A 17,317-nucleotide genomic window follows, 5' to 3' on the forward strand; every position below is an offset into this window, starting at 1 on the left:
AAGTGAAGCTAAATTCAACAGATGCACATTTGTGAAAACCAAGAAATGCAAACTTAAAATTGAGAAATTAAACTTTTTTTTTGAGGTTTTGAGGATTTTAAAGAGAAATATCAGCTTAGATCAGCAAAACTGAGAGAGTTATACAGCCCTGTGCAGAAATCCTTAGCCTTCCGTTTTATAAGGGAAGGCTGGCTCAAGATGTGTGCACTAGTTAGCTACATCGAGCATTTCGGCCGGGAAAAAAAAACAAAACAAATCAGTCAAAACTGTGCAATGGTTCAGTTTGGTATCAGCAGTGGCTTCACACCTCAGACAGATGTGTGTTAGATCTAAGGGCAGCCCTGCAAACATCAAGTGCAAACCCCAGGAGCTCTGTCACAGCTCGCACCATCAGTAAACTCCAGCGATAACATAAAAAAAAAAAAAAAAAAAGTGTCTCTGTCGAAAGATTCAGGAAACAAAAACAAAAATATACAAATAAAATATGAGATTCTTATTTGTTTAAAGTGACAAATTTCAGTTTTCAAATGCCACGTGCAGGGCTCTTAGAGCTCCCTGACTCCTTGTAGTGTCGACTGACGGGCGGAAGAAGCAAACAAATGGCCACATACACACACCTGTGCACATGTGAGCGGAATAAAAGGAGAGCCATGCACAAAAGCACAGGGGAGTCAAAAAACGACACCAGCATTCAGCGAAACACACCAATCCTTTAAATCGGAGAGAAAAGCTAAGGACAGAGTGTGCTCAGTCAGGCCAAATGTGAGTTTGCACGAGGAAGACTTTAGCTGGCGTTAGCAAGAGTTCTGCTGCCTCAACGTTGGTAAAATGATTACGTTTCTAAGCTGCAAATGATGTTGGTTTGTATCCTTGGCAAACTTAAATCTGTTTCATCCGGACAACAAACAGATTTGGGCACCGATTTATGTTCCCTCATGAAATCATCTCGTGTAGCAAAAAAAGTAAAAAAAACCAAAACGAAGCTTTTACAAGTTCAGAAAGGCCAACGTTGTTACTGACGTATTGCATTAAAGACCAAGCTAACCTTTTGTTGCTGCAAAGCATGGAGCTAAACAAGAAGAAAGACGGCAAACTGTTCAACTTTCACCGTTGGGATCGCAGCTGGAATACAGAAATGTTGGTGTTTCCCCTCACCTTGGCATGATTTGTTTTTTTTGACACTTTGATCTCAGAGTCAAAGGCAAACAGTGTTGATATATGTGTTTATATAAATAACAAAAATAGTATAGTATAAATATAAAGATCTTGAGTGTGGATGTGTGTGTGTATGCAGGGGGGTACGGGTTCAGAATAAGAGTGTGTGCGGCGTGTGCGCTTGTGAGCCAGTGTTAGGACATGGCGGCGAGGCAGGGTTAGAGGTGGGGCTTTCCGTCCCCGACCTCATGGAAGAGGGAGGTGTAGAACTCGGGCTCCAGTTGTTTGTTGCGGTAACGCTGCACGATTTCTGTGATTTTCTGTTTTCGCCTCACATGTGGAGGGTTGTACAAGTCACTTTCCAGCCGCTTCCGTCTGCATACGTTGATCACTGTTTGGCGCACAAGAAACCCTGAAAGAGAGACAAAAAAACAAAGCCAGAGTGATCAAAGAGTCTCTATTAAATATTCCAGATCAGAATTTCATTTTTGTGGAGCACAAATTAACTTTCATTTTACAGTTAGCCACAAAAACATAAAGTAAGAAGCACTGGTCAAATAAAACTACAATAAAATAACGATAAAACTTGGTGGTTGCAGCCTTATGATGTATGCATGATGTATGCTTCCAGGCAGAGAAGCTAAACAACACTAAAGACAGAGCGGCTCTAGAAGAAAACATGTTAAAAATGTACCCAAACAGTACGAAAGAGTTAGAGCTTAATTATTTAGATGTTTCAAGTCAAAGTGCATTCATACTGTTACAACGGTCTAGTCAAAGTCTAGATCTCATAAGATTTAGAGCCAAGATATATAAAAAAAAAACTTTTAAAGTAAAACCTGACTAACTTTAAGCTACTCTCCAGAGGAAATTCTTTGCCTTTAGAAATGGAGCTCTGATAGCAGCACACCCAAAGGGCCACAAACCAATAAAATATATTAACAATTTATTAAATATAATACATCAAAATAATTTCCTATATTCCTAATATTTTTTAAGAGTTCTGTAGGGTGGGTTAATTAAAAAAACAGCACTTGGCTGCGTTACCTAGAGCGCGGCGGCTAACCACCATGCCGTCCACCAGGGGAATCACCATGCCAAATTTGCCCACAGCTCCATGCAGCCGAATCCGGAAGAGTCCCGTCTTTAACGGGTGAATGAAGATCAGAGGAACGTCCTTTTCCAGTAACCCCGACCTGAAGCAGAAAGAGGGAAACAAAGGGAATCACTGTTTTGTGATGGGATTCACACAGGATTGTTATTAAATATACCCTTTAGTAGGAATTCTCTAGCCTCGTGAGAACATCCTGATCTCGCGAGCTTTCAAGATTTCACTTGCTAATCAGTCTGGAGACTCTCCGTTGAAGAAAATTTGGAGCCGTTCACCAAACGAACGTCCAATCAGCGTTGGCTTTGAGGCGGGTTGAGGTGTGACACAACGAGAAGCGCGACAGTTCAGTCTAAAGAACATGGCGGCTTCAGCCGATGAAACTAGCGTTAGCGTGGCTATCGAGCAACTTTTATCGGAATTACAGAATATTTCTTCACTGAAAGAAGAGCAAAACACTGCTCTGGAGGCTTTTCTCAGAGGAAAAGATGTTTTTGCTCTGCTCCCGACTGGTTTCGGCAAGAGTAGCCTGGCTTGTGGTTGTGTTTTCGTCGTCGGTCTGTTAGTACGTCATATGCTTCGTTGATCTGATTGGTTTATTTGGCCCGTCTATCACCAACATAGGCCAATCAGCTAACCAGTATTTTCGCCCCTTCCCAAAATTACTTCAACGGAAGGTTTCCAGATGGATATGCGGAGCAAATCCATCTGACAGAGTCAGATTAAGAATTCTATTCAATAAAAAAAAAACCTTCTTTACAGACCAGAAACTATCCTACTGCAGTCTGCCAAGATGCATATTGTAGTACAAGGTTTCCTAAAGATATGAAATAAGGAAACATTACATGAAATCAAACGCCCTTGAAACAAGAATAGAGGACAAAGTTGATCTCAGCGGAAAGATCCACTTCATTGCTTCCTTTTCTGTTAATACCTGATCCCTCTGCCTTTTGTTCCTACTGCCTCTTTATCTCAGCCAGTTTACACCAATATATTACAGCTCATTTAGGAGACATCATAAAGACTGCATGCAGCAAAGTGAAAAGAAACCCAGACAAAAGGTTCCGAGTGCTACTTGCATACTAGAGCACCTTATATTGACTTGACTTTTTGGGTGTTTTTTTCACATCAAAACAACATTTCTGCTCCAAATTTAGTCTGCAATCCCGAGGTTTTAAAAACTATTTCTTTTCTTTTTTTCTAAACTGCTTACATTTCACATCCGTCATTTGTTTAAATTATCTTTGCAGCCTTTCTTTCAACACTCTTCTTCAAAAGTCATGCTGACGAATAAAAACCTGCGTGAAAAAAAGATCCAAAATGGTGCCGTCCAGTTATTTTAATAATGCATAAAGTAAGGCCACACTATAGTTCACTAAAACAACAGATCTGATTGTTTGAACCACAGCACAAAAAGCTCTGCCACACTTCTTTGTTTCCTCCAACCTTCGCACACACATATCAACACTTCCTGTTTTGCACGGTAGCTTTTTGCAAAACAGCTTCTTCTTCTTTTCTTTCTGCAACTGAGCTGAACCAATTCTTGACTGATCGGTTTGTGCGTGGCAGCAGCTAAGCGCTTTCAGTGGTAACCTCTGAATACCTGCAGGAAGTGCTGTTGCTCATGCTGGCCTCCAAGCCTGTGCTGGTTTCCGCCAAGAGATCAGATAACGGGAAGTTCTCTGCAGACACAAAACCGATACACACATCAACAACAGTTCGGTTTGGCACCTAGCTAAAGTTTGTTTACAACACCTTTCAGATTCTGGATGGCAAAATATAGTGAGTGAAACCAAACTATAAAAAGATAGGAGTCCTATCCTGAGTTTTCTGATTAAATGTAGCATGTGCGTACCGATATCATCGAAGCGCTCCACCCAGACCACAAACACCTTCGTCTCAGGGCCCAGCTGAGGGTAAGATTTTCCGGTCGATGACCTCTTTGTCTTAAACAAAGGACTCAGCTACGATAACAGAAAAGGGTTTAAACAAGCATAGCATTAAGAAAAAACGCAGAGGTTGTATTGAGCTACCTTTTTAGCAGACTCTAGGCTCTCAGAGTGGTTGGGGAACAGTTCCAGTGTGAGAGTGGATTGTTTTCCGGGTATGAGGTCTGTGTTGGGGTTCGCCTCCACCGTGGAGTCACTGTGCACAGACGACTCCTCTGCAAGACAGAGCCGTTTTACATTAAAAAACATTTTTTTGCAGGAAAGTTTAGAAACCTTTGATTTTTTCTTACTTCTACAAACTTGTAAAAGGATTCATATCTATTCCATTTCAGTGCTGCATCAGGGTCACGTTTGATCCAACCTACTGAGTACAAACCTGAGTTTTCTGTTAAAGAGGGAACGACAAAGGCAATCTCTGTGAGCGCGTCGGCGTAGTACAAAACTTTCTTTTCGCCGTTGAACACGGAGCCTCCGGTGTCCTCAGGAGGAGCTGCTTCGTCTGATAAAACGAACACGTTGATTTAGCAGAGCAGCGCTAACACCGAGCACAAAAGCAGCAAACTATCGGCAGGCTGCCCTCTCAAAGGTTACCTGTTTGTAGATCAGTGCTGTCGAAGCAGGAGTTGAGGGACCAGCTGGTGTCCAGGTGTCCCGTCCATCCTGGATGCTGGCCCACATCCACAGGCCAGCCCAAAGACAACAGGAACTCCAGGAAGTGAGGCTGGACGGTAGCTGAGGACTCCACATTCCTCAAAATCTGATCCAATAATAAAAGCAAATAGTTTCACAGATACACCAAAAATATTTTAAACTAGACATTTCTGAGTACGCTATAAAAGTTTCTCACCTCAGAGCTGCTTTTCTGTCCTGCCCGGACATAGAAAATAAAGACCGTGTCAAACGGTCGGCAGGGAAGCAGATCCAGGTAGCTGACGTCATCGAAAAACCCCGGCAGGGATGAGTCCAGGCCAATCAGATGAGGAGGTAGACGACTGTTGTTTGGTTCCTATGATGAACAAACACGTTCTGAATTACACCTCTATGCCTCTTCAAATGAAATATAACACATGAGACGTAAAAAAAGGAAGGGAATTGTGTTGGTACGAACTTTCAGTGCTTCCAGAGACAGAAAACCAAAGTGAGAGAGGAAGAGGCGAGCTGTCTGGAACTCCTGGGCGGGAGGGGGAGGTTTGCAGTCCATCTGAGGGTCCGGAAAAGACTTGGACTTCAACAGTTCCTCACTGCATCGTTCCAAAGTGTTCTCATACTCTATCTGCTTGGCCATCAGGTTACGAAGCTTGTCATGCTGAATTTCCAACTAAAAGAAAGAAGATGAGATGTTCAGAACATGGACGGGACGGGCTGGATAGTAGAAGATAAAACCAAGACAGACATAAAGTTAACAGGAAACCTTACAATAATTGGAAAAATATTCTGTTAAAAATTGGGGATTTTCAAAAGCTCTTGATGCACCTTGATTCCAGAATGAAACTCCTGGTATAATTCAGCCTTTATATTTTACCAACCACCTTCCCAGAATAGCTAGAGTAGAATAGTCAAAGATTAAATGCGAGCCTGATTTACTCCAGAACCACCTAGGTCCAAGTTGATCAATTTAAAGTTTTGTTCTTTAATACCTCAGCCACTTTCTGCAATGCATCAATACCTTTGGGAGCAAAAGGGCCTAAAAGCACGACACCAAGGTTAACAGTTTACACTGACACAGCTTAGAAAGCCTCATACTGACTCCTTTAAACGTTGACTGAATTTGGGCTGAAACGATTAATCGATTATTGAAATAATCGTCAACTAATTCAGTATTCGAATAATTGTTAACTGGAGTGTAGAGACTATAAAACATGCTTTTAGCTGATAGAGAAACCCACTTAGAGCAGTAATTATACCAAAATTGTAAATATATATATATATATCATTTAAGATAAAAACTTTTTATCCAACCATATTCCCTATTCCGAACTCCTCAAGCAGAAACGTTTTAGTTTTACCTCGTATGATTCTGTAAAAAATCCTCCGTTATTAAACCTATTCCTATCCAATTAGTAATCAATTAATTTAAAAAGAAATCGGCAGTTTAATCGACTAAATGGTAAATGGACTAGCAAAATAATTTAATGTCGCAGCCATAGCCTGAATACAGTGCGGCTGCAGGGCAGGCCAGCTGGATAATAGTCCCTCACACTGAGCGCTGCCATCTGTTTCTGCAGCTCTGCCTCCAGAAAATGCTCCTCCGGAGAAAGTTAAAATCATCTGTAGCGCATAATATCAATAAATCCTGATAAAGTTTTTTTTATTTTGAATACAATGGCGACTTTGCAGCTTCATCAGCATAAATCATAAAGATTTTTTTTCACTCAACGTATAGTAAAGAAATAAGAGGCTTGATCAAGTAATATTTCACAAACGGAGAACAATATAAACATCATGTATGAGAACAACTGACCCATAACTAACTCACCAAAGTAGACAGACGCAAAGTGTTTCTGCGAATTTTCTAATGTTCAAGATTTAAGAGGGAGGCCGATGTATTCTGATATTCATTTTTTGGTTGATATCGGACCAATTCCTGATATCAATATTGGATTGGGATATCCTGTAAAAATATCCCCTTTTTTTTACCCTCCAATAGCCCGTACGTCTCCTCCTGTTTCTGTTTGGACTTTTTGCTTTTGCAACAGAACTTTGTATAGATAGGTCGGTTGATTTTATTATGAAATTCACCTGGACGTTTTACTGTCTTGCTACATTAAATTAAGGAGTTCATCTTGCAGCGCACACGCTAATTTAAATTCTTTATATTCCTCATGCAGCTTCACTGCGGTTACTCTGGATATTTGAGCATGCATGCATAGTTCTGGCCATTAGAATCAGAGAAAATACCTAATAAATGCTTGAACACTGAAGTTATAAGCTGCATAAGGATATGACTATGGAAAAAGAAAAGTTCGAACGCATTATAAGAAAAGACCCAAATCATCAGGACACTCATACATTCAGACCTTTCATCATCCCTGACATTCATACCCTCAGTGCTCTGAAAGCACAACAAAAATATAACAGAATAGCTGGAACTGAAAGTATTAAAACCAATCCATCCAGGTCTTGTAAAGCTTTCTTTAATCAAACAGTTCCTATTATCCCCAAAGGATATACATGTTAGAGAAAGCTAAAGAAGAACTGGATGAGAAAAAAAGAGAAATACGAGTCACACAACCAAACCGTTTTCACCCTTCTCTGAAAAAGACACCCAAGTGAATTTAGTTTCTCTTCAACAACTCACGTAATCACTCATCAGTGAGCTTGTGTCAGCTGAATCATCCTCCCAGCCCAAACAACCCACCTGAGTTTGTACAGTAACAACATAAAAACAAATGACTGGATTGCAGCCAGAGATCTCCTTCGATCTGTAGAATTTGTATGAAACCGTAAAGAGCAGGGATCCAGCTGTTACTCACCTCCTTACTGACGATATCATCCAGGTCTGGGATGCTGACATCAGCTTTGACCAGAGGGATTTTATCCACCTCCTCTGGAAAGGGCCTCTGCTTGACATTGTATTTGATGCCCACCTCGTTGTTGGGTTTAGGTCGGCCCTCTGGGACGAACATCTGCCAGGATTCAGATTGAAGATGTGAGGACAGTGATGGCCGACAGAGCTATTTCTCACTCTCTGTATGTGATGTTTTAGATTTTCCCCTCACCCTCTGATTGGCACGAGCTCCTCGTGGTTGATGGAAGAGCTGCATTGTCCAGGCATGTCTACCAGCTGTTCCTCGGATCAAAACCGTCGCAGACGGACTGGGGTCTGCGGGGCACAGAAATGTTTTAATCAGCTAAATCAGTGAGTTGAGGTGCACCTGTAAGGCATATGATGTGAATTTGTTAATATCATCAACACAGATTTAACCAAATTTCTCTTTACCAACTAAATCATAAGTGACCAGCATTTAAAACATATTTCCTCTAAACCTCCTTTTATCAGTTGTTATAATTAAATATTTACATTAGAACCAAATGATAACTAAAACAGAGGAAGAAGGTGGCCTCAATCAGGGATTTACTGATTGGAAATTATAACAAAGGTGATATTTTGAGCACCCTTTAGCATCTTAGATCAGTTATAACCAAATCTCAGTCTATTCCTTTTCCCTCCTACAGAAGGACTCTTACCTTAAGTTTTACATTTCCACAGGATTAACAAGCAAATTTGTATCAGAAATTACTTTCTTAAAAACGTACTCGGCTTACACAGTTTAACTAATGTTGATTCTTCTCCTTTTGATAGCAGCAGTTACAACAAACTGAGCCTCTAGTTTGTATGGTGTGTTTATCAAAGAAAGAAAAGGTTGGATTTTAGAGTTTTCATCCAGCTGGAATCCAATTGGGGCCAATAAAACTCAAATCTATAATTTCTAATCTCCAGTTAAATTCTAGGTGCATGTTTAATGTTGGCTTCGCCTGAACACGATTCTTACGACAAAAATCACCAGTTTTAGATTATTCTGCGTCATTGAATCTGCTGCTTGTTGGTTCCACCACAACATAGCAGACTGAGTCTCTGTGCTTTATTTAGTTTGGAAACCTGAACAAAGCCACCGCCGTCTGCGGGTTCACCAGATCCTGAACCAGTTTGGAGAGTACCAGACACTCCTCCAGGACCTGGGTCTTGATGGCTGTCCCTTTCAGCGGTATGTCCTGCTTACCGAGACTCCAAACTATCCCACTTGAGGGAAGGAACGACCAATCAAGAGAGGGAAAGTGAGGCAGCGTCCTGGTGCTTACACAGGAGCAGCGGAAGATTAGAGCAAGAATCCTGGATGAGAGAGCTTCAAAAGCGGGCGGAGTCAGCGGCGCTGGAGTTCAAGGGGTTAACAGCAGGAGATGGAAGAAGTCCAGCAGGTAGAGAGAGTGAAAAGGCAAGATAGAGGCGGCAGCTTCCCGGGATTAACACTGGAGCTCTATCTTTTATTCTAATTGTATAGAAAAACTGCCATTGCTTTGCTCTTTTACCCCACTAGTACCTGAATGGTTGTTGTGACATGAAGAGCTGCAAATGTTCAGATTTCCAGCAGCAGCCATCACCTAAATCCCGCCTGTGGATTCACTACTGCAACTTTGCTCCTGTTGCCTACCTGTACATGGGGATAACATGCAGATCTGTCTCTACTGTTGTCACAAACCCATTCGTTAAGAGCGCACCGTCTAAGGAAAACAGACCTAGGCCATTTCTCTATGTGTACTTGTGCGTTCTCATGTGCTCGTGAAACGTCATCAGCCTCAGCCCTAGTACTGTTCCAATTCACAAGAACATGAGGCCGAGAACGGACAAGGTCCCCGGATGTTGTTCTTGCCCCTCCCTATTTACTGAGCATGCATCAGGGCAGACTTGTCCGTTCTTGAGATTGACAGCTGTCCCAGCATGCACTGCAGCAGCAGCAGCTTTTAATGGAGACGTGAGTGTATGAAGTTAAAAGTCTTCTTTTCTGTTGCCGTTGTTCAGTGAAAGTAGTTTTAAGAATATTTGAGGCGAGACATTATACTTTTAGGCGTCACTATATGGCCCAATTACTGATTTGATGCATAATTTTAAAAGAAATTTCCGAAGTTCAGAGGAACGTGGCAACCAGTGGACCTCCGAGGCTAACCACAGCGAGGGCTAACGTTAGCCCATCTGCAGCAGCCCTCTCTCGACATAGCTGTGTGTGAAGGACCACTGACTCTTTTTTTTATTTTATTTGTCAAAATGTTCATTTGATTTGTGTTTATATGACTGTGTTAATTATCATTCCCCCAATAAATAAATAAAGATACATAAGAATTTATTATGATCTAGAGACTATTAAAAACAGGAGGTGAAAAGCAGCTCAAGACGAGCCGAGTGTGTGGGTACGCCACGAGTACGCTTCTGTTCCAATTGACCCATATTTATGCTCCTGTTCTCCCCAAGTCCACACTTTCTTCTCAAGAACATACTTGGCGAAAACACTAGTCTGTACTGGCGTTCGTGTGAATTGAGAAACAGCCCTAATCACTTTTTAACAAAAACACTGCTGCAGAGGGTAAATGTTGCGACACTGACTCTGCTCGTTGCCAAGAGGTTGCTCCAGCATCGCGAGAATCACGGAGTTGTCCAGGACGAAGTATCGGAAATTACTGGCTCCTGTGGCACTTAGTCTGGCATAGCGAATCAGAGTGTCTTCATTCAGCAGGCTGCAGGTGGAGGCGGGTCCGCTGGGAGAAGGGAAGGCCCCCAACACCTGCATGATGCTGGAGGGGAGCACACAAACACAGGGAAAGAAACTCAAACAGTGTCAGTTAAAGTATTTTTAGAAAGAGCTCAAAGAGAGGAGCTGTTCTATAGTCTGAGTTATTTACAGTACAACAGAAATGCTCCTCAGCTGGAATCATCATAGACTAAATAATCAGCTCAAACTACAAAAACTAAACGATATGAGTGCCGTCAAAGTCTCACCATGACAAAGTGGCCTCAGCGGCATCCTTCACCCTCATCGAAGCAGGATTGTGCTCCTTCTCCGCTTTGTGACGCACTTCCTGTTCATGGCGAGACTTACTCCCAGAGATTCCCAGCTCCACTATCTCCAACACCTCCATCAAACAATCCTGGGAGATAAAAAGGAACTCAGATTTCACCCCAACAAAGCTTTCCTTTTTTTTTTTTTTCCTAGATTCAGTAAAGTTTCAAAAATCAGCTTCAGCGTTAGCCGCTGAACGCACCTTCTCATCCAACATGTCGGGGTGCTCTGTGAGCCACACGCAGAGAAACTGGAAGGCAGCTACGATCATGGAATGAAGGTCTCTGGACTGAAGAGGAGCCGGACGGCTGCACTGGTACACAATGTAGCCGCAGATGGAGCTGACTGCACGTTTACGGTCTGCAGAATCCACGCCCACCTTTACCTGAGGAGACAGAGACAGGAAGCGACCTGGTGAATTAGACCAACTCCTTATCAGCAGGAGCCATTTTAACAGCGCTAGGCTGAGTGATGGCAGATTTTACTGGAAGTTAAATATTTTAGCCTTGGTCTGTCTCTCCAAACCAGTTTAAGACATTAAAATTATATCTTGTTTAAATTGAAGCCTATTACCAAAAAAAAAAAAATCAGGTTACAAAAAGATATTCATGAGTTGTGGGGATTCAGTTGTTGTTTATCATCCTGGAGGGGGACAGTGGACTCCTCTAACTTTGGAATCATCAAACCAAGAGTTAAACTGGTTAAAACTGCAATAGCTTTAATAATCTCATCATGTCATTAATGATGAGGTGAGATCCTGTTCAGAGTCGGTGCTGAAAGTATTCAGAAAACCTTTAAATAAAAATAAAACACAAGAAGGTGCAGCTTTTCTGTGGTTTTTCCCAACCGCCAGAGGGGGGAGGTCAAAGTTGGTAATGAAATATTAAGGGGCTAATCTTCATTTAGCACAAGATCATACTAGCAGCAGGCACAATGGAGAGAAAATGTCCTAAAATTAAAACATTTTGACATTTATTTGCTGCGTTAAAAGCTGCTGAACCAATGAAGAGACAGAGCTCAACGGCTTCAGAGCTGAAATAAAGAGCTGATGAAGCTCCGTCTTTCAATAGAAGCTCTTACTGCTGCGAGCTAACACGCTAACAGGAGCTAGCCTTCTTCTTCATCTCTACTCTAGGGGCTATATGTAGAGCTCCCCCTACAGGTTTGGTGGGAGACAGTTCAGAAAATGTCAACGGCTTATGTAAGTGTTATATACGTTTTTTTTGTTTTTTTTTTAGTGGACACTGCTTATAGTGAGATGCTCTCTATCTGGAAAAAACAGTGTTTTGTTAATCTATCTGTAGATTTTTGATTAAATGATTAATAATGGGATAGGAAAAGGTTCCTTAAAGAAGTTTTTTACAGAATCAAACCAGGTGGAACTAAGACTTTTCCACTAAATGAGTTCTGCGTAGAGCATATTGATGGACAAAAAGTTTATCTTAACTGCAAAATATTAATATATTTTACAATTTTGGTATAAGTACTGCTCTAATTGGGTTGCTCTGTCAGCTTAAGGCATATTTTACAATCTAGACTCCAGTTGATGATTAATTGATTACTAAATTAGTTGACGATCATTCCAATAATCGATTAAACCGATTGGTTGACTTCTACTACATAGGTTCTCAAACGGGCCCACAGCATCACACATCCTCTAACCTGGTGTCTGACATTATGAGCTTTTCCACAGTATTATCCCTTGTTTCACAGCAGACCAAGCAGGATGTTTTCGGTTGTTTTTTTTAGCTGAAAAGTTCAATCTTAGTTTCCTCAAACTAAAGCACACAGTTCCAATTTTAGAGGTCGTTGTTTATGTTTGTGATAAAAAAGAAAAAGCCTTCATGTTGTTGAAGGCATTATGTAGACTTAATGAACCAGGGAGCATTTATTTTTTTCCTCCGTTCCCAAATTGCTAACTGTTCATGTGTTTATTTAAGTTGGCAAGCTTAAATAAAAAAAAAAGGCTTCTGCGTCATGTCATTTAGTGAACCATGGATTACTCTCTAAAAGTTCATCCTATTTATAGTCCAGTATTAAAAGCTTCTGCTTGTCTGCAGTGTGTTTACCTTTGCAAGCCCCGCTAGCAGCTCCAGGGCAGCAAGTGAGATGCTCATGTCTTGTCTCCACTGAGAATTGAGCCTCTGTGTGACCAGGTGGATGCTGCGCACCAGCAGGCCTGCCGCCGTATCTGGAAGAGCTAAACCATATAACACCCCGAAATACCAAACACCGCGAGAAACAGGACAAAACAATGCAGGGTTAAAGCCACACCGCTCAGATGAAAGGACAGGAGGAACACTCAGGGTCCCCTTTTAGTACAACTGTTAGAAACGTCATGCATCAGGAACTGCATAGCATTCAGTATAAGAGGAAACTAAAGAACAGGTGTCAAATACACACAGGAGCAGAACTGCTACCACATTTGAAATGACTTTAGATTATCGGTAAAATTTACCAATTCTACATCGAAATAGTGCAAGAAAACATTGAGCAAACTGCAGGACACCTCAAACTGTTATAAAGCAGCATCACAGCAAACGGATGAATCACCTACAAAGACATTTTACCCAGCGCCTCTTAACTCTGCACACCACTTTAACCACGTTAGCTACAAACAACCAACAAGTTAGTTTGCTGCTTCCAGCTTTCAGCTTCATCTGATGAGAGCAGCATTGACTGTAGATTCACCGATCGTGGAGAGGCTGCATGTCTCACCATAGTCTCTGAGCAGCGCCTGCGCGGGACGCTCACAGTCTGGGCTAGTGGCGTCTGTGCTCCCTCCGCTGTTATAGCTGATGCCGCTGTTGGTGCGACTGTGACTCTGACTTCTCAGCGTGGCGTGGCTTCCATCGATGCTGCCCTGAAAATGGGTTCGACAGCCATTGTGATTTTTGGACTGGGTGTGGCAAACCTTACAGACCAATCAATGCAGAGACGGCGGGTGAGCTGAGCTTTACCGTTTCCGTCTGTGCTCCAATAGCCTCCAACAACGCCGAGTCCTGAACTATGTTTAGCATTGCACCTGAGGAGGAGGAAAAGAGCCAATAAAACACAGACAGAAGCAAGTGGGTTAGGTTAACCGGGAGGTGGAGGACAGAGCAGATACCGAGGATCAGCTGGGTGTTGGTGGGATCCGTCTCAGTCTGCAGGGCTCCGATGAGGACGTTAACCAGACGCAGCCTCAGAGAAAGGAAGGAAACGGGCTGGTCATGGGGCCACCCGTCCTCTTCGTTGAACTTGCCCTCCAACAGAACCTGAAGAATGACACAGGTAGCCTTTGTTTAGGATACATGAAGAACAACAATCTCCGTCAGAGAAAAAGAAAGAAAACAAATACTGATTTCATGATATTCTGATGTGATTCACAATGGATTCTATTTATCCATTTCAATTGATCACAGTCAATTTATTCTTATAACCCAAATGTAGATTTTCTAATCTGATCCCAAATGTTGACACTGATCAAGAGCTTTGAAAATGATCAGTATCAAGAGCAGACCAGATTCAACTCATGATACCTGCTTTTCATCTGTTCTGATTATACATAAACAAACCTGCAGCTGCATGCTAAGCATCTGATTTCTAAACCAATGTTTCCACTTCCATGTCTTACAAAGCTGTTTTAGACCGGCTACATTCCTTGTTGGTCTGTTTAACTTTGGGCTCTCGTGATATGTATTTATTAAAATAGCCCATCTTTTTTAATCTAATTTCAGAATGATTTTATTCACTTTGACGAAGCATTAGACTGGGATTTGAAATGAATCCTGATTAGGATTAAGGTTATGATAGTTTATTATCTTTCATTATAGTTTCATTTCATTTAGTTTAAATGATATTTCTGCCTAATTTAGTTAGCTATTGTTACTTTTTAGGGTTTCCAAGTTTTTATGTAACCATTTAAATAAAGGTTTGTTGAGTCAATTTTAAATTTGTTCGAACAATAGTTTTTTTTTTTTTTTTTTTTTTTTTTTACATATTCTGGTTCATTTTAAGGCATAAAGTATTGTATTAGGAACTTTTGCAAATCTTGACACAAGATATTATTTTGACACAAGATATTAATTACAGCTGATCAAGTGAGTCCTGTGATAAATTTTTTTTTTTTCAACATAAAAAACAGGGGATTTTTCAGTTTACAGTTTCAGTAAATTATAGTCTTCCCTTTTAATAAGACTTTTTACTTATTTATCTATTTATTTATGTACTTCTTACCATTTCGGCATTTGTTTTTTCATTAGTTTTGGTTAACAATCCTAACCCAGACTGGGACATACCGACCTACGAATGTGGATCCAGGCGGTTAGTTTTTGTCCTTAAGGCAAACAAGAAAAGCAAAGAACAGAAAACGGAAGCAGTCCTGACAGACTGATAAAAAGGTGAAAGAAAGAGATTCTTTAAATCTCTATCAAATTTAAAAAGTGATAGAAATAAAAGATTTAAGAACAAGACTTCTGTTTTTGAAAGGAGAAAGAAGTAATGCCAAGATATAAATGACACCATTCTGTTGCTGCACCTTGTTCTCATTGCATGTTCTGGGCTCTTGCAGAGAATTATGAAGTGGGGGGGAAAACAAAACAAAAAAACATTTTTAAATCGCAGAGACAGTCAGTTTTGGTTACATTAAACAAGAGTGAGACACTAAATGTATCACTCCACCTTTTAGGTAGCCATGATACACTTAAAGTGGGTTTGCCGCCACACAGAAATGGAGAAAGAGTTGCAGCTAGAGGATAGAGCCATACATTCAGTTAGAGCATAGCACTTTTTCAACACAAAGGTTAAAGTCCTGCATCAATGGAATCTAGACAAGCAAGCTCTAACGAGCAAACATAGACAAGCTTGTGATTTGTGAAAAGGAGAAATCTAAATAACGAGCAGCTCAACATCCGTAAACAGGAGCTACAGGTCGTTTGTACGAAGATGAACATGTGATGAACATGTCTCAGTTTTTGGTCATATTAAAGTTTGATTATGTTTAACCTGGAAAGAGCTTGCTTTGCTTAATCAGTTTTGAATGCATGTGGTAATAAAATATATTAAAGAGAATGTGAGGTCAGAGGCTCTAAATATTGCTAAAAAAACCTTATTGTATAATAGATAAAAGTAAAACAATTTAATAAATATATTGAGTTGAAATACGACTGAACGGATTTTAGATGCAAAAAAAAATAAATAGAAATAGGCAAACATCCATTTTATTGCCTTACTTTGATATAACTCCTAAACTTGCAGCCACTAGGTGGCAGCACAAAGCCCAAAAGGTCATGAGTCACCTTCTCTCCACCAGCCAGAGCAACAGGATCTTAGGTTTTCCAGAATTTTGTTATAAACATCCCAGTTCATCATCTCTGTTAATGTATCAGGACATAAGTTGAATAATGACACAAGTATCGTGATACAATATAAATATACAACACCAAATTCTTGCTTATTTACGTACCTATAATACATGTGATAAAAATCATGCCTTATTTTCACCCTCCTTTAGTTAATGTTTTACATTCACTCCTCTGGCTTTATAAGTATAAAAGGTGTTAGACACAACTTTGTCAGAACCAACATGACTGTCTCCTCTATTATTCCTCCTCTTCGTGTGTAAACTGCAGGTTTTAATGTTGATTTGTCTGTTGCTGCCTTTAAGAATCTTTACTGACTTGATGTGAGAAAGAAAAGATTCCCGTTGTCTTTGCCTCAATGCTTCCCCCATTTAATGCATCAGGAAACAACGTTCTTCAACAGGTAGCCATTAAAACTACCCTGATTTTGTCACAGCTTAGGTTTCCCTGGTTTGTATTTCCATTAAGGGGGAGCGATGTTGCTATGATCACATCTAACCTAAAAATGTGTAAACAAAAAAAAAATTTAAGATGTTTTAACAGTTTTTTTCTTTTGCTCATTGAGGCTTTTTGGGTGGATTTGCCTTGACAGCTTTAAGTAAAACAGTTAAAGTCTCTTCTTTCAGAGTAAAGCCTGATTTAAACTCAGAAACCAGGGCGTCTGCGTGTGTCGCATTGAAATGTAAATATGCACCCGCCCTGCCGCAGACACTCTGGTGCACCTTTGCAAAATTGTAGGTGACCGCAGACAGGAGGCCTCTGATTGGTCAAATCTACATCCGCTCTACACTATGGAGATTTCCTGTTTGGTATCTTACTGGCTTGTTTTATTTGTATGACCGCCATTGTGGAAAATGACTCATGAAGATGGACCCTTTTTCCACCAGGATCCCCTCTCTTTTTCGCCCTTATGTCCCTCCGTTGTTGCACAAACTTGCCTCCACTTTCTCACCCCCTTTAGGCCCACAGCTATTTCGTGATTGTTCCTCTTGCGTTGTGGCGTGGGATAATATAGTACAGACCACACCTCAATTTTGGGCAAAAATATCTGCAACAAGCTCACTGTAACCAGCCCTCAAAGGGGAACGCCGTTTTTTTTTTTACATTGGTCCCTTGATTTTACATTACATGTAAATTAAATTATGTTCTACTCACCCATATGAGTTTTGTGTCCTTTGGAGCTGTTCTGAAGATATTCCATTAGGTTATATC

General features: G+C 40.8%; 1 protein-coding gene across 11 annotated transcripts in view; it reads right to left on the reverse strand.

Moving 5' to 3' along the window:
* Positions 1 to 472: 472 nt before the first annotated feature.
* The window catches only part of LOC119786482 (ral GTPase-activating protein subunit beta-like), a 31,470-nt gene continuing 14,625 nt past the window's right edge, over positions 473 to 17,317 (reverse strand). For 3 of the 11 annotated variants that reach the window (XM_038289880.1, XM_038289877.1, XM_038289875.1), the window contains 19 exons: positions 13,873 to 14,020; positions 13,724 to 13,788; positions 13,482 to 13,626; positions 12,833 to 12,963; positions 10,966 to 11,148; positions 10,703 to 10,851; positions 10,310 to 10,497; positions 7,932 to 8,035; positions 7,686 to 7,838; positions 7,511 to 7,570; positions 5,321 to 5,530; positions 5,060 to 5,218; positions 4,804 to 4,969; positions 4,589 to 4,711; positions 4,297 to 4,427; positions 4,119 to 4,227; positions 3,867 to 3,945; positions 2,203 to 2,351; positions 473 to 1,567 (listed from right to left, as the gene is read on the reverse strand). In XM_038289880.1, the coding sequence (XP_038145808.1) occupies positions 1,374 to 1,567; positions 2,203 to 2,351; positions 3,867 to 3,945; positions 4,119 to 4,227; positions 4,297 to 4,427; positions 4,589 to 4,711; positions 4,804 to 4,969; positions 5,060 to 5,218; positions 5,321 to 5,530; positions 7,511 to 7,570; positions 7,686 to 7,838; positions 7,932 to 8,035; positions 10,310 to 10,497; positions 10,703 to 10,851; positions 10,966 to 11,148; positions 12,833 to 12,963; positions 13,482 to 13,626; positions 13,724 to 13,788; positions 13,873 to 14,020 (2,646 nt within the window). In that variant the 3' untranslated portion in view covers positions 473 to 1,373. Of the gene's footprint in view, positions 1,568 to 2,202; positions 2,352 to 3,866; positions 3,946 to 4,118; positions 4,228 to 4,296; positions 4,428 to 4,588; positions 4,712 to 4,803; positions 4,970 to 5,059; positions 5,219 to 5,320; positions 5,531 to 7,510; positions 7,571 to 7,685; positions 7,839 to 7,931; positions 8,036 to 10,309; positions 10,498 to 10,702; positions 10,852 to 10,965; positions 11,149 to 12,832; positions 12,964 to 13,481; positions 13,627 to 13,723; positions 14,021 to 17,317 lie in introns of all 11 variants that reach the window. The other 8 variants (XM_038289878.1, XM_038289876.1, XM_038289883.1 and 5 more) reach the window with 5 other exon arrangements.

This window comes from Cyprinodon tularosa, unplaced genomic scaffold (genome assembly GCF_016077235.1).
Source record: "Cyprinodon tularosa strain WSP-4 unplaced genomic scaffold, ASM1607723v1 ctg273, whole genome shotgun sequence".
Classification (NCBI taxonomy): Eukaryota; Metazoa; Chordata; class Actinopteri; order Cyprinodontiformes; family Cyprinodontidae; genus Cyprinodon; species Cyprinodon tularosa.